General features: G+C 48.6%; 1 protein-coding gene across 1 annotated transcript in view; it reads left to right on the plus strand.

Annotated features, from left to right (window-relative positions):
- Positions 1 to 22,500, plus strand: part of CATSPERB (catsper channel auxiliary subunit beta) — a 90,592-nt gene that overhangs the window by 30,786 nt on the left and 37,306 nt on the right. Inside the window, 5 exon segments of the mRNA XM_075615396.1 lie at positions 202 to 318; positions 321 to 353; positions 682 to 826; positions 19,853 to 20,004; positions 20,766 to 20,920. Coding sequence (XP_075471511.1) covers positions 202 to 318; positions 321 to 353; positions 682 to 826; positions 19,853 to 20,004; positions 20,766 to 20,920 — 602 coding nt within the window.

Raw genomic sequence — 22,500 nt, forward strand, 5'->3', positions numbered from 1 at the left:
TATTAGTAGCTGAGGGTCTGTCCATGTTTCGCTCTTGCTGCGTGCACTGAATATAGAATGTCGGTCCCAAGGAATAGACTTTTGCTTTTGGAGGGAGGGAGGGGGCAGTTAAAAAAACGATTTCGTAACCACTGGGGTGAAAGGCAATTTTAGGAAACGCTTCCTTAGTTTTCATCATATTTCTATATTGATGTGTTCTAGAATCAGGCATTGGTGTCTAGTGAACAATATAAGCAGTTGATGAGCAAGAAACCAAAGTTTCCGATTTTCCTTTTTCCGGATGCGGATTTTATTCCCCTGGGAATGTTCTTTCAGCCCTGGCACCTCACTTTCTGTATGCGTATGGCAGTCAGGTAAATGAACCTTCACCCATAAGAGAATCATGGCAGAACAAGTACCTCATCGATATTTCCCTCACTCTGATTTTGCACAAATGTTCTTTAGTGAATCATTTGTTCCACCAAACTCTGCAATGTTTACTACACTATTAGTGGGACCCTAGAACCGGCAAATGTTTATATGGGCAAAAATGTGAAAAAAAAACGTAAAATACACTTTATTTTTGCTTTGTGAACTTCAAATAGTTGCACACATTTTGTAAGAAGTTGTCCCAACATTGCACCACACTAGGACAAGTTAATAGATCTGTGACTGCAAACAGTGACTTGTCCCTCTCCCCAGCTCTGGCTTTCCAATGACGGGGGAAACACCTTTGTTCGGATAATCAGTTTACAGAACGAGACATTCACTAAGGTCGTGGCCTGCAGCTACAGTCAGTCCATTGCACTTGCCACTAATAATGGAAATATATACTTCACCAAGTCAGGTAAGGCATCCAGAGGAAGTTAGAGAAGGCTCTGTCCTTGGTGTTGACAGCTAACACGTCAAACTAAAGAAAAGTGACACTGAATGAGACCTGTGATATAAATACAGTCCACCGACACTAATATTCCTTTCTTGCTATTTACGTACGGGATAAATACCGGTTATGTTTGTTTAATATAACATTAGGGCAGAGTGGCCAACTCGTGTCCTCAAGACCCCCAGCAGGTCAGGTTTTTAAGGAAATACCTGCTTCAGCACAGGTGGTTCAATCAGTGGCTCAGTCAAAGACTGAGGGGGCTATGTACTAAACTCAATGGCTTTGCGTTCTGATTTTTGAAAAAAGCAGGTTCGTTAAAAAGTGAAGCCGGGGACGCGATGCACTAAGGCCTTGAACCATTTTTTTTTTTTCCAAATTTTTTATTAGGCAGATAAGTCATTACATGGTATAAACATTGCAAGCAATATATCAGCCTAGTATACATTTTTTCTTTTTCTTGAGTGAGAAGAGAAAAGGAAAGACTCAACGTCCCCCTGACCTACTGTGGTCCATCAGGGAGGCGCGAGTGTGGAAACAGAAAGGGGAATAGAGTGGGGGGGTGGGGTGTGGGAGAGGGGTGGGGTGTGGGGGGGGGAGGCTGGAAGGGGTTATGGCGGGAGGAGACCTTGATCCCATATTCCATATATTTTTTTTTTTTCCCCTTTTTCTAGTTTGGGCTCTAGTGTGTTGTTTGCCTCTAGTTTGTTAGGGGGTGTTTCGCCTTATATGCACCATGTGGGTGTACCATGGATCCCAGATGTTTGTGAATGAGGTGGATGACCTCTTAAGGAAAGCAGACAATCTCTCCATGTCCATTACTTCTTGTACCCTTCTTATTATTGTTTGTTTTGAGGGGGGGAGACACTCTCTTCCAGGCGGCAGCCACCGCACATCGAGCCGCCGTTAGAATGAAGGAGACTAATTTTCCTGTTGGCCGGTCCAGGTAGTCTAAGGGCCTGGCCAACAGGTAGGTCAGCGGTTCAATGGGTATTGTGAGGTCTGTGACCTCCTCTATTAATTTTTGTGTTGTTTCCCAGTATTTCTGAATTTCCGGACATGACCACCAAATGTGGGCCATGTCCCCCTTTTGACCGCAGCCTCTCCACATAGATCGGATGCCAGTGGGTAGATTTGATTTATTCTAACTGGGGTAAGATACCAGCGGTACAGTATTTTGTAAATATTTTCTTTGATTGTGGTACATATGGAAGTTCCTGAGGCATTTTCCCAAATGCTTTCCCAGTCCTCTCGGTCTATAACTATATCCAATTCTGCTGCCCAATGCAGCATATAGTCATGTGAGGGGGCTTCTGAGGCCCTCTCCAACCTTTTTGGCAAATTTGTGTTATTAGACCTTTCTGGTGGGCTGTTTCTCTGCATAGTCGCTCAAAACCTGTGAGAGGGGGAAATTCCAATGTTGGGGATAATGTTTGGATGAAGTGCCGAATTTGTAGGTACTTGAACACGTTCAGTCCTAGTATTTCGTATTTGGTTTGAAGTTTTGGTAGCTCATGAACTTCCCGAGGCTCAAGAGGTCGACAATCGCCCTAATGTTTTTGGTTTGGAATTGGTCAAATTGTCTGGGCTCACAGCCAGGGGGAAATTTCGGATTTTTGTGAATTGGAATGAGTTGGGATTGTGGTGTTGTGAGCTTGTACTTGAATTTGCTTTTCGTCCAGGTCTCCCATGTGTGTCTCATTGGGCCTAATTTGAATTTGTTATTTTGCATGTCCTCCTTGTTCAGGGACCAAAGGCAAGCGGGCAGTGAAGGCGTTCCGGCATATTGTGTTTCTATATCCAGCCAGCAATATTGGTTTGGGTTTGCGTTCCAGACTACCACCTGTTGCAATTGGGCGGCTAGGTAGTATTTTGTGATATCTGGAACTCCCAGTCCTCCTCTCCCCCTTGGCGCCAAGAGAACAGTTCTGGGGACTCTAGGTTTTTTACCTTGCCAAATAAAGTGGAAGATTAGTTTTTGGATATTTTTTCAGTTCTGAGCCCAGGGATGTGGACCGGGAGAGTCTGGAAGTAGTATAATAGCCTAGGGAGTATGTTCATTTTAACCGAGATCATTCTCCCGATCCATGATATTTGATATCTTCCCCATTTTTCCAAATCTTGTTTAATTTTATGGAACAAGGTCGGATAGTTATGTTTATATAGAGATTGGTAGGTCCTCGATATCTTAACCCCCAAGTACTTGATACAAGAGGAGCTCCAACGGTAGTTAAAGTTTGCTTTGAGGAGTTTCACCTCTGGCTCTGGCAGACTTAAGTTCAAGACTTCTGATTTGTCATTGTTTATCTTATATCCTGAGATTTTTCCAAAATCCCGGAGTTCTTTTTGGAGGTTGGGTAATGAGATTTGGGGTTTGGAGAGGGTTAAGATGACATCCATCTGCGAATAGGGAGATTTTATGCTGCCTATTTCCAATGTCTATTCCCTGGATGTCTTTATTGAGTCGTATTGCTGATGCCAGTGGTTCTATCGTTAGCGCAAAAAGGAGAGGAGATAGGGGGCATCCCTGTCGAGTCCCATTTGTTATCTCGAATCTCTGGTTATTCCCCCTGGAAGTTTTACCATTGCTGACGGATTTTGATATAGTCTACGGACCCCCTCTAGATATGTGTCTTTAAAGCCAAATTTACACATAGTTTGGTCCAGGAATTGCCAGTAGATTCTATCGAATGCCTTCTCTGCGTCTAGGCTTAGCAATAGTGCCTTGGTGTCCTGTTAGGTGGACATGATCAATGATATTGATGATTTTTCGAGTATTGTCGGGAGGCTTGTCTCCCCGCGACAAACCCTACCTGATCAATGTTAATTAACCTCGGTAATATTTGGGTTAACCTGTTTGCTAAAATTTTGCTATATAGCTTGAGATCACTATTGAGAAGGGAGATTGGACGATAGCTTCCACATTGCATCGAGTCTCTGCCTTCCTTATGTATTATAGCTAGATTGGCTAGAGACATTGTTGAGGGAATTTGGTTCCCTTCCATAAAATGGTTGAATGTTTTTAGCAGATGCGTGGATAAAGTTGGCAAGAATCTTTTATAGTAGACATTTGTGAAGCCGTCAGGGCCAGGAGACTTAGTGAGCTTTAGAGATTTGACCGCCTCTTCCAGTTCCTCTTTTGAGATCTCAGCATTGAGAACTGTGTTCTCCTCCTCCGTCAGTGAGGGGAGTTGGCATTTATTTAAGTACTGAGTTATAGATTCTGACGCTAACGGTTCAGGTCGGCTGTTTTTAGCTCTTAAGTTATATAGTTCCTTGTAGTATTTTGTAAACTCTGCCGCTATTTTGCTTTCACTATATTGGATTTCACCAGACCTACTCTTGATCGCCGTTATCTGGGATCTTTTTTGTATCCCTCTCAATTTGCTAGCTAATAGTCTGTCGGCCTTATTCCCTTTGTCATAATATTGTTGATTGGTCCATTGAGGGCCTTTTCAACATCCTCCAGCTGGGTTTGTCTAAGTTTTGTTCTAGCTTCTATTAATGTTTTGTATACTTTTTTTGATGGGTTCGCTTTATGCGCGTGCTCTATTACCTTTATGCTGTCTGTAAGTTCTTTGATTAGCGCTTGGCGGGCTTTTTTCCTATGGGATGCGATGGAAATAAATCTCCCTCTGATGGTTGCCTTATGGGCTTCCAAAGGATTGCTGGAGAGGAGACTGTTCCCATGTTCAGGGAGAAATAGTCTTGAGTGAGGATCTTATCTCTCTCTCAATCTCTGGGTGATTTAGTAGAGAATCGTTCAGTCTCCATGAATAGGTTGTTGTTTTTTCAAAGGGGACTGACAGTGTCATAGTGATCGGGGCATGATCTGACCATGTGATTGAGCCAATGTCTGATTCTATGGCTGCCGCCATCACATTTTTAGTGGTCAAAAAGTGGTCTATTCGAGAGTAAGTCTGGTGAGGTGCTGAGTAGAATGTGTAGTCTCTCTGGCCCTGATGTTGGATTCTCCAAACGTCCACCAGTGAGAACTCGCTCAGGATGTCCCTAAACCTTTTCCCCTTGATCTGGGAGTGGGTTGTACGGGAGGGGCCCGCTGTGGTTGATCTGTCCTCGGTGGGGTTTAAAACCATGTTTAGGTCTCCACCCACTATTATCGATGACAGATATCCCGGGTCAACGCCTTCGAGAACGGTTTGTAAGAATTCCGTTTGGTTCTCATTTGGGGCGTATACATTGATTAGGACAATTGTCGAGCCCGCGAGGGAGCCATATACCATTAGGAATCTACCCTCTGGATCCGTTACTGTTTTAACGAGATTGAATGGGGTGCCTTGTCTGATTAGGATAGCTACACCTCTTTTCTTACTATTGAAAGATGCAAAAAAGCACATTGGGAAAAAAAATTTGAATAAATTTGGGGGGTCCTGCGATGTGAAGTGGGTCTCCTGTAAGAATATGATGTCCCCCCCTGATTTTTTCATGTCCATGAGAGCTAGTCTTCTTTTTCGGTTGTTTTGTAATCCCTTAACATTTAAGGAGCGGACTTTAATTGGGCCTTGGTGGTCATTGTTGGTTTTTAGTTGTTCGGGATCTTGGGGTCTCTCCTTTCCCACTAGGGGAGACCTTGTTTTTTATGTCCTAGCGTCCCTTTGCGACGTAGACCGCCTAATGAGCTGGGCTTCCGTCCCGGGGGGATGTACTGAGTTTGCCATTTGGGAGGGGGACAGGGGGGGGGGAGGGGGGGGGCAGAGGGGTAAAGAACTGCTGGACAGGGCCAGCAGGTGGAGATAAGATAGAAGTAGGGCCAGTTTTGGTCCTAGTGGTTTCGCCTGGTCTTTGGACGACAGGCGTTTGGGCTTAGGCGCCCTTCTGGGGTGTGTGTCTGGATCCGACGATCAGGTCGCAACCGAGGGTGGCCAGACCCTGAGCTGCTTTTGTGTGGCTCCTTTCCCACTCGACTCCCCTGTTCAGATTGTGAACTCCGTCGCCGACTATAGGTGTTGGTGGTGACTAGGTGGGGGAGGGAGAGGGGATAAGGGGGGAGGGGGGAGAGGGGGGAGAGGGGGTTTGTGGGGGGGGGTAAGTATAGGTTCTGGCTTGTTACGAGACGAGAGGAGATGGAGGGGGGAGGGGGGCAGGTGGGAGGGGGGGGGTGATGTGTGCGGGGGAAGGGAGGGCAGGGAGAGAATGGAGGGGGGGAATATATGGCGTTCATTTTCTTAAGTGATTGTGAAACGGGCAATAGCATTTTCAGAGTATTATGACGTTTTAGTACCGGGGAAACATTCCCTTGACTAGCGTCACATTGATAGCGTAACAGAACATAATTGAACATATCATAACATATCGTAACTGAACATCAAGTCACATAACATAACATTGTCTTATGCTGGATATCACTCTTAACCAGGTTCAAGCAGGGTTTAACATAGTCTTGGAGGTTTGTTGAGCCTTATAGTTCCTAATGTTAACCGAGTGTGTTTTATGTGTTAGTCTCTTTTATAGGTTGTTTAATATGTGTTCTCTGGGGGGGGGGGGGGGAGAGGGGGAGTAGTGTTTGCACCTGATTGTGTGGTGGGAGAGGGTTCTCTCTTTTAGTCTTTCTTTGTGCATTCCTGAGGAGGCTGAGTGTTTCCTAAAGGTGGGGTGGTGGGGGGGCCTAGGGGATAGTAGATGGTGTGCTGGGGTGATGAGTGTGGGGGTTCTTTGTGTGGGGACGGGGGGGGGGGGCGGAGAGAGGGGGGGGGGCCCTTTGGGGGCCAGGGAAGGGGGTGGGCATTGGGGGGGGGGTCTGGGAGGGGGGAGGCAGTCTAATTGTGGTGTGTTACTTTTATTTGCTTTCTGTTTGTATGTGTGGTGCTTTTGCGCTATTGCTATGTGTGGCGTTGTTTCTCAGCTAGTTGTGGCCTTGAGTGTATTTGTATGTGTGTTTTGGCGGGTGGCTCAGCCGTTCTCCTGGCATTAAACTTCTACCACTCGGTTTTGGCTCTGTCTGTCTGATTCCACCGCGTCGTGCATATCATACCGCGGGGACACTTTAGGCTTTAGACACCGGTCCTTATGTTTGAGTGAGTGGGTGAGGTGGCAGCTTAATGCCTAATTGTCCCGGTTCGGTTTTTATCTCGTCTCTGCCGGGTCCCCTTTGAATACGCCGCATCGGGCCGGGGTGGTCGCCCCAGGGGAAAGCAGGGGGGCCCACTCAAGAGGAGGGGGGGGGGGAGGGAGGGCTTGGTGCTTCCCAGCGGAGCCTGACCATGGGGGGCACCGGCCCCATCTCCAGACCGCACCGCTGGCCTTGCGGGTCCTCTAGCTGCTAGGGCCGCTATGACCGCCAACATCTAGCTAGTGAGGGTGAGCCACTAAGTGCCACTCCCTCTTGGTTCGCTGCTCGGTCCTCCTCCCTCCCCCTCCAGCCCGCCCGGCACCGGCTATGTCGCCCGGGTTTTTTTGAGTTACTCACTTTTGTCGGGGCATTTCGTCCTGTGCCCGGGTGATCATGGGACTGGGAGGATCCGGCTCTCTGCGCCAGGGACCCCGCCAGGGGGGGGGGGGTCAAGGGCCGAAAAAGCCGAGAGGCCGAGGGTGGGCGGCGAGCAGGGGGTATGGCAGGGAAAGAGAAAGCTCTTCTCTCCGTTGTGCGAAGTTGGACCCTTCGTCTCCCGCCGTCCAGGGCCTCGCCTCATGTTGCAGGCAGGTGGAGTGAGTGGTGCAGGCGACTGTGTAAGTTTGAGAGCGAAGCTGTTCCCTTGTCGGCTGTGTCTCTTCCCGGTGAGTTAGTGTAGTCGTCTCCGGCGGTGCTTGTTATCTTCTGGCGGTGTTTGTTATCTCCTTGCGGTGCTGGTAAGGTGATGCAACGTCTTTGTGTTGTTCTTGGGGGCTGAGAGTGTGGGGCTGGGTTTCTTATTTGTTCCGCTTGCCCCGCTGGCCTGCGAGCCTTTCTGATGCCCTGATTGGAGGCTCTTCAGGTCTGTGTCCCTCTGATCTCCAGCTAGCTGGGGGGGTGAGGCTTAGTGCTTTCGCAAAGTGTTCCATGTCTTCCTGGTGTTTAATCGAAAGCATTTTCCCGTTGCGCTGCACCATTAGCCTGAAGGGGAAGCCCCATTTATATTTTACCCCGCTGTTTCGCAGCAGTATGGTTAGCGGTCTCAGCTCTTTGCGCCGATCTACTGTGCGTTTGGATAAGTCGTTATAGAGTTGCAGGGGGCTGTCCTCAAATGTGATGAGATCTTTGGTTCGGGCAACCTCCATGATTTTCTCTTTTATTGAAAATTTATGGAGCCTTGCTATCACGTCCCTCATCCGTTTTGGGTCCTCTGATCGTGGGCCAAGGGAGCGGTGAGCCCTATCCAGCTCGAGGTCCGTCTGACTCAAGTCCCCACACAGGGAGGCAAAGAGCTCCAGGAGGTAGGTCCTTAGCTGTCCCGGGAGTACCGACTCGGGGATGCCTCTGATTCTGATGTTCTGTCTCCTGTCGCGATTCTCCTGGTCTTCCAGTGCATCGCGGAGACTTTCTACCTCGGACCCGAGCCGGAATATCTCATTTGCCGCCAGCTCTTGGGCCTGTGCGGAGTCCTCCATTTTGCCTTCTAGCTCCTCCGTGCGCTCCCTTAGGCCCGTTAGCTCTTGCTTTAGTTCTGAGACTGCCGATTTGAGATCAGCCTTCAGTGAAGTGTGCAGGTCATGTAGCATTTCTGCCATTAGTTCTTTCATGTCGTCTCGCGTGAGTGCCGTCGCCGTCTGTGCAGGCATTTCCTGCCGGTCTTGCGCTTGGGCAGTTTGTTTTGGGCCGCGTGCGCTTGATGGTCCCGCGCCATCTTGGCTTCTCGCTGCCGCCTCTGAGCTCCGCGGGGAGAATAGTTTGTTTACAGCCTGCGCTGTCTGGGATTTTTGCTTGTTAGCCATGCCGTTCAGGTCTGTGGGTCTGGGGATGTGTTTTAGGGGGGAAATTTCGGGGGGAAAAGAGCCTCTATTCGTTTATTTATAAGAGGGTCTGGGGAGCTCCTCAGTTACATGTCCATCTCTGTCGGCGTCCTGGCCACGCCCCCATTCAGCACATTTTTAATGAGATAAAGTCTTTCTTTATTCCATCTGAAGTAGCGGGGGAAGGGGCTGCAGCTTTTAAGTGGCCTCCAGGTATTGCTGTTGGACCACAGCCGGGGGGGCGCAAGGGGGGCAGCGCTATATATAATGAGGTTTTGGGCCCCGCAGCTCCTGAGCTGCACGTCTTCCGTGCAGTGTCTTTTAAATTATCTTTTGCAGGTGGTTTTATAGTCTCAGCCGATCCGTGGCTTGGTTAGGCTGCTTTTATTTATTTATTTATTTATTTTCCCCTCCTGTATATTTATTTATTTTTGGCCTGCGGGGAGCTGTTTCTTTAAATCAGCCCTGCGGCGGCCATTTTGGATTTGGCCGACACGCAGGCTGAAACGCAGGGCTCCGGTCCCTGCTGCAGCTCTGTTCAGACCCCCCCTCGGAGGTACAGAGAAGCGGAGGGAAGCGGAGGGGGCGCTGGTATGCAGGGGGTAGATCAGGACGGCCCACAGTTCGCCCCGCGCGGCCGCTGGTCAGGGGGAAATAGATGTGGTGCTCAGCCCCCTCTCCTTTACTGAGCAGCCATTTTAGGTAGTCAGCAGCTGCACCAGAGCCCCGCACCACCTCAGCATGCGCCGCCGGTAGCCCCAGTCCCCCCCCCCCCCCACAGCGGAGCGGACAGATGAAGGGAGGCACAGAGGGGAGCTCTCCGGTCGGGGGTAGGTATGCCTGGAGCTCCGCTCGCTCTCTGTTACAGGGCAGTGGTGGCCATTTTGGATGTTTTCCAGCCTCTCCTAAGCCTCGTGCTGCCTCAAGCTGAGAGTTTATGGGCTACTCACCCAATTCTCCCTCCTGTGAGTTTGCCCTTATGATAGTTCTTGCTCTCCATGGGCTGGGGAGGCCAGGGGAGAGACTGAAACCGGGCCGCGATCCCTGAAGGAGCTCTGCTCCGGGGCTGCAGCTGCTGCTCTGCCCGGTAGGCCTCAGAACACCAGGTTATTCGTGAATTGTCCAATTAATGTCGTATGTATGTATTTATGACCTCAAGATGATCAGCGCCTCGTGGGCTCTTCGGATTTGGGCGAGATCAATTAGTTTGGTGTGGTATGGGCCAGGATGGATATAGATGTTTGATTCCCTCTTTGTGGAGCTACAGCATCACACAACCATCTTGTTTCAGCTCCAAGCCACGCCCTTGAACCCATTTTTTTAACGTACCTGCTCAAAATAGCTCAGAACAGCCACAGCGTACGTGTTGCTTTTTCCCCCCCTGCTAGCGTTCTTAACCTTTCCGTTCGCTAGCTGATAGAAAAAAAAGCATGGAGTAAAAAAATACATTTGCATGGAGATTTGCCATCTCCATGCAAGGCTGTTACAGGCGATCGTACACTAAATAAAAACATTTTAATACTAGTGTACATGAGCAGGGGTTCTCCTGAGCTGAACCGCATTGGCTTCAGGTCCGAGGACCCCCTACTTCAGGAGATACAGGCCCCGTTATGGGGTGCCGGTATCCCCTGCACTTTAAAGCTCCCGCATCACGTGACCGGGACATTTAAATTCTGCAGGGGATACCGGCACCCCATAACGGGGCCTGTATCTCCTGAAGTAGGGGGTCCCAGAGGCTGAAACCAATGCGGTCCAGCTCAGGAGACCCCCTGCACATCTACACTAGTATTAAAACACACATAACAATAAACAATAATTCCTTACCATAACGGCTATCCGCTATGGTAATGAAGCTGCATTAATGTATTTTAATAATAGTTTGCGGGAGCAGGGGGTCCCCTGAGCTGAACCGCATTGATTTCTGCCTCAGAGACCCCCTGATTCCCGAGTTACAGGCCCCGGTATGGGGCATCGGGTGCCAGTGTCGCCGCCATCTTTATAGCGTCCAAGACGCGACGTGGGCTCTATAAAGATGGCGGCGACACTGGCACCGATGCCCCAAACCGGGGCCTGTAACTCGGGAAGCAGGGGGTCTCTGAGGCAGAAATCAATGCGGTTCAGCTCAGGGGACCCCCTGCTCCCGCACACTATTATTAAAATTTACATTAATGCAGCTTCATTACCTTAGCGGATAGCCGCTAAGGCAATGAAGGGGTTAAGGAACATTAGCATGTTTATTGGGGACAATTGCCTCCAATAAACATAGCAATATACAACACACATCCCCCCCGCACCCTAACAGATACAGTACTGTAATGGGCAAAATTACTATTATCCACAAATGGATAATAATGCATTTTCCCATTTTAAATACTGTGACAGAGTCACTGACTCAGTAGGCTGTGACAGTGAATGGAGAGATGCTGCAGCCAGATCACTGAGTGTTAATCTCCACAGACAGAGAAAGCACAGCTGAAGACTGATTAAACAGGGGCTGAACTCATGAGTGAAACAAGTGCTTTAAAAAGCAGGAAGTTGCTCACACAATGAGAGCTTGTTTTTCTACAGGAAGGTGGAGAGAACTCTCCCGGCTTGGAAGCCGTAGCAGCTGCTGCTGCTCTGGTCCCCAGTCCTGCGAGGAGCTTTGCTGCTGGGACCAGCTGGGACCCCAACCCAGGATAAAGATAAACATTGCTGCGAGGCTGCACACAGCCTGCTCCCCGGAACCGTGTTCCTGTTTGCTGTTTGGAGCTGCAACAGATAAGACTTTATTCTTATTATGCTTATTGGTTATCGTTTGTGTAGCATGTTTTGGGCATGACCAGATTAGCTGGCTGTCCTGTTAGTAAGGGCTCAAGAAGTGAGTTAGTGTCCCTAACGGGACTAGGCTTTAATTTGCAAGAAAGTAGTTTCTTAAAGGGACAGTGCACCCGTACTTATTTTGGTTGTGGCTAATAAACCACTAGTGTTTAAAGTTTCCCATCGTGTCAAGCGTCTTACTGACCCCGCCGCGAGGCCGTCCTGCCACAGGTGGTGTCAGAACTGGGATGTTACGCCTCTGGGGGTCAGTAGATGAAGATGTGTTGAGACACTGAACTCAAGCGGAAAAAAGAAAATATGATTTTTTGCTGAAGCATGGAAGTTACAGCTAGCAAGCGCTGAGTGTAAATTTTGCCCCGTCGGGTATGAAAGGATTGCTGTGTAAAGCTAATGCCTTTTGCTGAAGTGAGTGAATTTGCAGCTAGCAAGTGCTGTGAGGTAAAGTTTGCCCTGTTTGGTAAAAAAGAAAGTGAAAATGGATTTTTGCAAAGAAGTTGCCCTAAGAAGAACCCAAAAGGTTCAAAGATTGTAAAGCTCGTACAACTTACGTGTGTTGTGCAAAGTCTGCCTCGTCGGGTGTGGGAAAAAAAAAAAAAAAAACGGGGTTTTAAAATGGCCGCCGTCAAGTGTCAGTTTTGCAATGTACATAACCATACAAAACAGTGTCCCTTCAGGCCATATGATGATGATGATGATGATGATGACGACTCGTATGTGGCCCCTGGAGGAGAGCCTGTCATAAAGTAGGTCACATGGAAGATGTGTGCCCCAAAATTTTCAAAGACAAACAGCTGCAAAAGCAAGCAACGCCCTATGAGTGCAAGCAAGATGTGGAAGCTGATACCAGTGAGCGTGTGCCCAGTACCACTGATATCTCTGGAGCTAATAAAGCAAAAAGAAAGAAGAAAAAGAAAACTGTTCCTCAAATCACAGGGGAAGTGACCAAGCCACTTGAGCCTGCGCTGTCAGGACATGCGTCAGAAAGGCACCGAGATGTGCTGCAGACCGAAGTGACCGGCAGAATTGTCACAGGAACGGTGGCAAAGGAAAAGGAGGAGCAAAGGGAAGCTGAATCCTTGATCCAGGGACAAGAGGCCTTAATTTCTGCACTCCAAACTGCCCAGCGTGATTATGATGTCTTGCAGGAACAATTGAATAGGGAGCGAGAAGCTAATGCCGAGGTACAGAGGTGTATACTCCCAGCTATACAAGAGTATGCGGCATTAAAGAAAACAGAGCATCTCTTGCGGAGTGAGTTGGAGGAGCTGACGACAAGTTTGAATAAGGCCAACACCGCAATTGCTAACATGGAATCAGAGAGAACAAGTCCTGACTGGAGACTATGCTATCAGATGTCCCAGAGGGATGTGCAAAACTTCATCAAAGACTTAGAAGTTTCTCACCAAGAAGCTAGCACGCTCAAAACAGAGCTGGAGCTCTCACGCCAGGAGGGCCACAGTCTAAACACAGAGCTGGATATGTTGAAGGAAACCCATGAGAATGCCCTGAGGGATTTAGAGACTGTAAAGAAGGAGAATGTAAGTCTGATGCAGAAAAATTCAGACTTGACTGATCAAATCAGTAAAGGTGATAAGAAGCTCCACCAAGCAGGAAAAGTGGAGAAGCAATTGATCCAGGAAAAGCTAGAGGTGCAGGAAGCACTGCAGAATGCAGAGAGGATGCAACGTGTCTCCCTGCAGCAGCACACAAAGGCAACGCACTTATGGCAGAGCCAGCTGCAAGCGCTACATGCAAGTTTGCAAGCAGCCAAGGAGAAGCAGCGAGTGCTACAGGAACGGCTGAGTACCCAGTATGTCCCCACAGAACAGCATGAGGAACTGAGGGCCACGCTGTACGCCACAAGAGCATCGCTAGGGGCAGAGCTGGGTACTTTGAAGAAAGCCAATGAAACGGTCCTAAGGGATATAGAGACTGTGAAAATGGAGAATATAAACCTGAAGGAAGAGGTTTTAAACCTGACTGGTCAGGTCAGTGATGGGACTGAGAAGCTTCACCAAGCGCAGAAAGTGAAGACACAATTGGCGCAAGAAAAAAATGAAGTACAGGCTGCTCTGCAGAATGCAGAGAAAATGCTGGAAAAAGAATGCCTCGCCCTGGAGCAGCTGAAGATCACGTTGAGCGCCACAAGAGCATCGCTAGAGGCGGAGCTTAGAAGCCAGGTGACTCTGTGTGAGAGGGAACATGAGAAGGTCCAAAGACTGGAGCAAGAGCTGGAGAAGCAGAGAGGCAACTCCATCTCCATGAGTCAGTATGCCAAGGAGAAAGAAGCCTGGAAGACAGAAGCAACAGCGATACTGGCGACAAGAACTGCAGAGCTCAAAAAGATGGAGGAGGCGTTGATGCAAACCCAGAGTAAGCACCGGGAAGAGGTGAAGGCCCTGAGAGGGGACTGGCAGCATCAGATTGAAGAGCTGCAAACGCAGATGGCTGAGCACGAGATGCAGCGCGCCAAGGCGGAGGAGGTGTCCGTCCGTCAGGTGGCCTGCCTGATGTTGCACCATGAAACTGAGATGGCTGATATCCACAAGCGGCTGGACTACACGACCATTGAGGGGGCCAGGCTACAGCTGGAGCTAGACAAGGTCCGGGAGGAGCACCAGCAGCTGCAGGTCCAGAATAAAGAAAGAGAGACAGATTTAAGCCTTGCTCTGAGTTTGCTAGGAGACGTAGAATCGCGACTCAATTCTAACGAAGATGAACTAGCAGCCGCACTGAGTGAAAGAAGAAAGGCAGAAGGACTGCTTCAAGACCTGAGGAAGGACCTGGAGTCTGAGCGGGCTGGCCGCAGGATGGCGGAGAAACAAAAGTGTGACCTAGGCAAGGAGCTCGAGTCTCTAAAGTCTGAGCGGGACGCTACGTTGGACTCTACTGCTGCCCAGCAGGAGGTTTCTCAGATGAAGCTGGAGGAAAAGCTTACAAGCCCAAGACAGACGTTTGGGTCACTGAAGAAGTCCAAGGAAAAGGTGGCGGTAGAGATAAAGTCAAAGGATGATGAAGGGGAGGCTGCACTGGAACATGTTTTACCAGAGCCCGCTGTCTATGCAGACTATCTCTTAAGTTATCTTCAAAACCCTGCTGTTCTCACAGAAGAACAAAAAGCGGATATGACACAAATTGAAGACATGCTGATTAAAGAATTTATAGGTCAGCAGCTGATTCTTATAGTCGGCTGTCTAGATACCAGTGAAGAAGGAGGCAGGAAACGCCTTCCTGCTGTCCTACAAGAGATGCTTGTGATACCTAATACACCAACTTCCCTTATAACGTGTCTAGTAGATTTATTGCTCCGTATTGTTAAAGATAATGACCGAAGAATTCAGATTGTGGCAGAAATAGTCTCTGAGCTGCGAGAGCCAATTGTTAGCGTGGATATACCAGCGGATGCCGCGAAATCAAGGAAATTACAGTTAAAGATTGCAGATTTAAGAGTGCAGTTTAACGAAGCCAAACAAGCCTTGGAGGACTCCATAGTTTTACAAGATTTTAGTCTTGTATCTGAATTAAAGGAGATAGTGAGGTACCAGTCCTCAGGCCCAGATGGCCTGGTAATTACCCCAAAAAGAAAATGCCTAAATTGGAAGGCAAAAAAAAAAAGGGGGAGGGAACGGCCGACGTCAGACATTGGCGACAAAGATGCTGGTGCACGGGAATGGTGCACGGGCTGCTCCACAGGACAATGTTTCGCTGGGGAGAGGGATATGTGACAGAGTCACTGACTCAGTAGGCTGTGACAGTGAATGGAGAGATGCTGCAGCCAGATCACTGAGTGTTAATCTCCACAGACAGAGAAAGCACAGCTGAAGACTGATTAAACAGGGACTGAACTCATGAGTGAAACAAGTGCTTTAAAAGTAGGAAGTTGCTCACACAATGAGAGCTTGTTTTTCCAGAGGAAGGTGGAGAGAACTCTCCCGGCTTGGAAGCCGTAGCAGCTGCTGCTGCTCTGGTCCCCAGTCCTGCGAGGAGCTTTGCTGCTGGGACCAGCTGGGAACCCAACCCAGGATAAAGATAAACATTGCTGCGAGGCTGGACACAGCCTGCTCCCCGGAACCGTGTTCCTGTTTGCTGTTTGGAGCTGCAACAGATAAGACTTTATTCTTATTATGCTTATTGGTTATCGTTTGTGTAGCATGTTTTGGGCATGACCAGATTAGCTGGCTGTCCTGTTAGTAAGGGCTCAAGAAGTGAGTTAGTGTCCCTAACGGGACTAGGCTTTAATTTGCAAGAAAGTAGTTTCTTAAAGGGACAGTGCACCCGTACTTATTTTGGTTGTGGCTAATAAACCACTAGTGTTTAAAGTTTCCCATCGTGTCAAGCGTCTTACTGACCCCGCCGCGAGGCCGTCCTGCCACAATACATATAAATTACAATAAATACAGTAAAAATATATTACACTTACCTTTTACAGGCACCCACAATGAAGGCTGTCTTCATCCTCATCTTCATCCTGCCCATGCCCCTCCGGTGCTGCAAAACATGCACAAGAATAAAAACATCCAATGTAATGTCCCCTAACCCCTTAATCACCATAGCGGTTATTAACCGCTACAGTCATTAAGGGGTTAACCCACCCTCACCCACCACTCGGGAGGCCTATATACCCTCCCCCACTAACCCCCCACCCCGTGAGGCCTAACCACCCTCACCCACTACCCAGCCGGGAGGCCTAACCACATACCCTTGGGGCCAATACGCCCTCCCCCCCACCCCCAGTACCCACAATAAAAACAATACACAGCCCCACAATAAACATCATTCTATTTATTAAATACATAACCCACCCCCTGTGCCCCCCCCATAAATACATGATTTATTCTTTTACATACAGGGTTCATACCCCAGGCCCACGGGAGTCCCCGGTGGTCCTGACGGGTCACCTCACAGATCTACAGATTACCAGCAAATTGTTTCATTGAGGGTCTGGAGGCCTGTTGGTGGGTCCCGCCAGGCACCATGGCCCACAAGGTGGTGTCCGCGGGTCACAATTGGGTCCCCACGGTAGGGCCGCGGATGTCTGGGAGCCCCGGGTCAGACCCACAGGTGTCTGAGGGGCCTCGGGTGGTTCCCACGGGGGTCTGGCGACCCACGGGTGGTCCCTACGGGTCCGCGGTGCCCCCACAGATGTGTGGCCACCGGTTCTTCCCCACAGGTGTCCCCCGTGGACCACGCAGCCTGGTACCCGTGAGAAGCCAGAGGATACCTCAGGTGGTCTCCAGATGTCTCCTTTTGGCAGACCAAAGGAACCAACCCTGTATGTAAAAAAAATAAACCTGACCTATACATTCAATACATCAATCCACCCCCCCCCCCCCCCACAACACATACAGTACAATAATGTGCCAAATAACTATTATCTAGATATGGATGATAGATTATTTGCCCATTATTAAACACATTAACTAGCATAATAACATAAATAAAGTTCTACTGACCTCATCAATAAGAAGCCCCCGTCGCCAGCAAAATCCTTGTCCTCCGTTGCCAACAAAATACATAGCCAATACATTGCAATTACATTCAGATATCAATTAACCCCTTAATCACCTTATCGGATAATAACCAGAGAGGGAGAGAGGGAGAGAGGGAGAGAGGGAGAGAGGGAAAGAGGGAAAGAGAGATGATGATGAACCAATATACAAATAAATGTAGAAGGGTTATCAAAAACATGCTCTACTACAAATACCACTTCTCCATACAGACACAGTACAATAAAATAAAAGGAGTAACTTATTTTTTTTTACATACAGGGTTGGTTCCTTTTGTCTGCGAGAGACCTCTGGAGACCACCTGAGGTATCCTCGGGCTTCTCATGGGTACCAGGCTGCGTGGTCCACTGGGGAAACCTGCGGGGAAGAACCGGTGGCCACAAATCTGTGGGGGCACCGCGAACCCGTAGGGACCACCCCCGCGGGCTCCCTCGGGGACCCCCGCGGGGTCAGCCGGGGACACCCGCCAGCCTGTTGTATGGGTTTTGCGCATGCAAAAATGAAAAGCAATATTTTTTTCTAAGTCCAGCTTTTTTTGCGTCTACTCTGACCTGACATGTTCTGATCAACGCAACTTTCGCGTACGCTAAGTTTGCGTTGCTTTGTGCATCCCGCTTAAGGGCAGAATTTAACGCAAACAGGGTTACGAACGAGCAAAGTTGGACTTAGAAAAAATTCCGGAAAAAAGTCAGTTGAGCGCAACATCACGTTCTAAGAGCACTTTGTGCTCTAAAAGTGAATTAACGGAGCTTAGTGCATGACCCCCTGAGTCTTGAGGACTGGAGTTGAGAACCCCTGCTTTAAGGTGCTTATTCTATATCAGCCAAAGTACCTATTCGGGCCGCAGTCAGATGAAATTCCCCATTGATTGTCCGTTGGCTGGTATCAAATAAGCCCCTACATATAGAACAAGTTTCGTACCAGAGTTTCTTACCTGCGCCTTTTCAATACAGCGCTGAGTTTCCGAGCTGATGTAAAAGTCCACGATCTCTGCATCGATCCCACTTATGACTGACAGCCAATAGAGGTCCTGAAGTAGAATTAATACACATTTGGCGGTGCCTCCACCTAGGAGGAACTAATCACCAAAACAAGGTGTTTGCCCGGGAAGGATTTCGTTGCTGTGTATATTAAATAGTAATTTACTACTTATGTATTCTTAACAATTGGGTAATATTCACACTTTAATTGGAATTTGATTATTAATGACCACTATAAGCAGCTATACACTGAACACAGGCGTACTTACATACAAACACATACATGTATGTGTACATGTATGTGTACATGTATGCATATGCACAGATACAATCAATTACACTGCACTGTATACTGTATACGCTCGGGGCCGGTTTAACCATTAGGCAAACTAAGCAGTCACTTAGAGCGACAGCATTTGGGGGCGGCAACACACTGGGGCACCCGATAGGGGGATAGGTGGGCTACTCTCCCAGGCCCAGTGAGTCAGGGGGCTAAGGCAACCTGCCGGCGACCGTAACATGTGCCAGATCCACAGAGGTACCTCTCAGAGGGGGCCTGCTAGACGCCAGTGGAAATGCAGGGACCTCCGTAGACACGCTACGACAGGCCAGCTGACCAGCCCCTCTGTGAGGTGGCCCCCCTCCCGCAGGCCTCTCCCATCCTCCAAGGATGCATGCAGGCACACGCTTCTCCCTGCCCTCCCTCTGTGAGGCGGCCCCCCTCCAGCAGGCCTCTTCCATCCTCCAGCAGGCCTCTTCCATCCTCCAAGGATGCATGCAGGCACACGCTTTTCTCTCCCCTCCCTCTGTGAGGCGGCCCCCCTCCCGCAGGCTTCTCCCATCCTCTAAGGATGCATGCAGGCACATGCTTCTCCCTGCCCTCCCTCTGTGAGGTGGCCCCCCTCCCGCAGGCCTCTTCCATACTCCAAGGTTGCATGCAAGCACACGCTTCTCCCTGCCCTCCCTCTGTGAGGCGGCCCCCCTCCAGCAGGCCTCTCCCATCCTCCAGCAGGCCTCTTCCATCCTCCAAGGATGCATGCAGGCACACGCTTTTCCCTCCCCTCCCTCTGTGAGGCGGCCCCCCTCCCGCAGGCCTTTCCCATCCTCCAAGGATGCATGCAGGCACACACTTCTCCCTGCCCTTCCTCTGTGAGGCGGCCCCCCTCCAGCAGGCCTCTCCCATCCTCCAGCAGGCCTCTTCCATCCTCCAAGGATGCATGCAGGCACACGCTTCTCCCTCCCCTCCCTCTGGTGTGGCCCTCCCTTCCCATACCTCCCCCCATCCCGACACATAATTACCCCCCCCCCCCCCAGTGCACATAACTACCCCCCCAAGGGCACATAACTAGCCCCCTCCCCAGGCACATAACTATACCCCCCACCTCCCCCAGGCACTATAGTCTCCTTTTGAATGTAAGATAATTGTGTCATTATAAATGCAGAATTTTTATTCTACTACAGTACTGCACAATATTAATTACAAAAGTTAATTGGGAGGAGGGAGTGCAAGTTCGCCTAATACCCTTGCACCAGCCATGACTGTACTCTGGTCTAACATGTATCAGAGTTCTGACGTAGATATACAGTTATGTCGTATGGTGCCGTTCTTAATCCAACACAAGGCTTACTTCTGATGAAGTGGCCAGGTAAACTCCGTAACTAAACAAGGGACTAGTGCAGTCTCCAAAGCTTGGGTACAACTTTACTTATTGACAGCTGTCATGTTAATCCACTGAAAGATATCACAACCTGCACATTACAGGCAAAGCCTCTTGTAATCTGTGCTTTCTGCCCTGAAGGTTTGGAGCAATATGCCCGACTTGGCTCTTCTGATATGTCCGTCTTCTCTCTGTACTGTGACCACGTGGGCTCCTTGGCCCTCATCTCTCTCACCAACACGACCCTGGACAGGGTATTCATGAAATCCCTGGATACTCACACAATTATGCAGGTAAGGAGAGACAGGACACCACATGAGTACAAGTAGACCGAGATAAATCAGTATATTTTGCTGCCATGTAACAGAATAACATCAGAAGAAGACACCTTTGAGGTCTCACTGCCCACGGGAATGGGTACACAACGGGAATCTCTTCTTCTTTGTTGTTGCTTATGCTGGGAGGTCTGCTGGATCCAGGAGTCTTCTATCCTATCACTGGGAGACCAGAGGCTAAGGCAGGGGTGGGAAACTCCACTCCTCAAGAACCTGACCTGTTGGTGGCCTTCAGGATATCACTGCTTCAGCACAGGTGGCTCAATGTGAGCCACTGATTGAGCCACCTGTGCTGAAGCAGGGATATCTTGAAAAGGTGGCATGTTGGTGGCCCTTGAGGACTAGAGTTGCCCACCCCTGGGCTAAGGAGATAATCATCTCTGATCTATCACTTTTCGGGGGGGGGGGAGGGGAATGGCGGCAGCAAGCCAGTGCTTAAGGTGAATGTTGCAATCATGCGTTCCTCGTGTCGTGGCTGTCGCGGTCTCCGCCCACTGATAGGTTGAACTTGATGGACGTATATCTTTTTTCAACCTCGTCTACTATGTAACTGTAACTATGTAACTATGTTGTTGTCGATTTAACTCATTTGCTACCCGTCAGGCCTGTGACACATGAAGCTTTCTTCAGGACAGGTAATGCTGCCGTCATTCTGTGCTAGATCTCTACAGCTCCACTTGCTTATCTGCTCAATAAACCCTTTCCCCCCCTAATTTTAGGAGGATGATCAAGGCTTTGAGTTTCCGCTGGCCCCACAGTACATCACGGAGCAAGAAGTTTGGTTCTTCCAACATTCGCTGTCGAGTACAAACAAATCGGTTACCTCCAGCCAACGTTTTAATAATCTGCACATCGGCAAAGTCATTAAGATGGGGTAAACTTTGGGGCATAATCATATATTTCAGTAGCTAGAGCTTTGGAAAATCATGTGAATACTGTAACAGAAGCAAAATGCCCGTTTTTAAGAAGCAGGACAAAAGCTATTTCTTATATCCATATAAATGTTTTTTGGTAAAAGATCTATTTAAAGCAGTAATACACGCTGCTCGTTACTTTGTAATTGTTGGATCTTACTGGAACCGATGGGTCTCAGAGGTCAGGGAAGCACGGATGAGATCTGAAGGACCCCCGGCAGGGTCGGAAGGCAGGAGATTTCTTCCTTTCGCATAAATTTGGGATACAGTGATTGCAAAAAGGGAACCGTAACACCTGAGCTGCGATAAGGGTTCAGAATACAGACATTTAAAAAAATTCAGAGTTGCATAATTATCACACACACAGCTCCATGCATAATTATCACACACACACAGCTCCATGCATAATTATCACACACACAGCTCCATGCATAATTATCACACACACAGCTCCATGCATAATTATCACACACACAGCTCCATGCATAATTATCACACACACAGCTCCATGCATAATTATCACACACACAGCTCCATGCATAATTATCACACACACACAGCTCCATGCATAATTATCACACACACACAGCTCCATGCATAATTATCACACACACAGCTCCATGCATAACTATCACACACACAGCTCCATGCATAATTATCACACACACAGCTCCATGCACAATTATCACACACACAGCTCCATGCACAATTATCACACACACAGCTCCATGCATAATTATCACACATACAGCTCCATGCACAATTATCACACACACAGCTCCATGCATAATTATCACACACACAGCTCCATGCATAATTATCACACACACAGCTCCATGCACAATTATCACACACACAGCTCCATGCACAATTATCACACACAGCTCCATGCATAATTATCACACACACAGCTCCATGCACAATTATCACACACACAGCTCCATGCACAATTATCACACACAGCTCCATGCATAATTATCACACACACAGCTCCATGCACAATTATCACACACAGCTCCATGCACAATTATCACACACACAGCTCCATGCATAATTATCACACACACAGCTCCATGCACAATTATCACACACACAGCTCCATGCATAATTATCACACACACACACACAGCTCCATGCATAATTATCACACACACAGCTCCGTGTATAAATCTCACAAACACACAGCTCCATGCATAATTATCACACACACAGCTCCATGCATAATTATCACAAACACACACAGCTCCATGCATAATTATCACACACACACACACACACACACACACACACACACACACACACACACACACACACACACACACACACACACACACACACACACACACACACACACACACACACACACACACACACACACAGATCCATGCATAATTATCACAAATAAACACAGCTCCATGCATAATTATCACACACACACAGCTCCATGCATAATTATCACATACACACACAGCTCCATGCATAATTATCACACACACACACACAGCTCCATGCATAATTATCACACACACACAGCTCCATG

This window comes from Ascaphus truei, chromosome 9, assembly GCF_040206685.1.
Source record: "Ascaphus truei isolate aAscTru1 chromosome 9, aAscTru1.hap1, whole genome shotgun sequence".
NCBI lineage: Eukaryota > Metazoa > Chordata > Amphibia > Anura > Ascaphidae > Ascaphus > Ascaphus truei.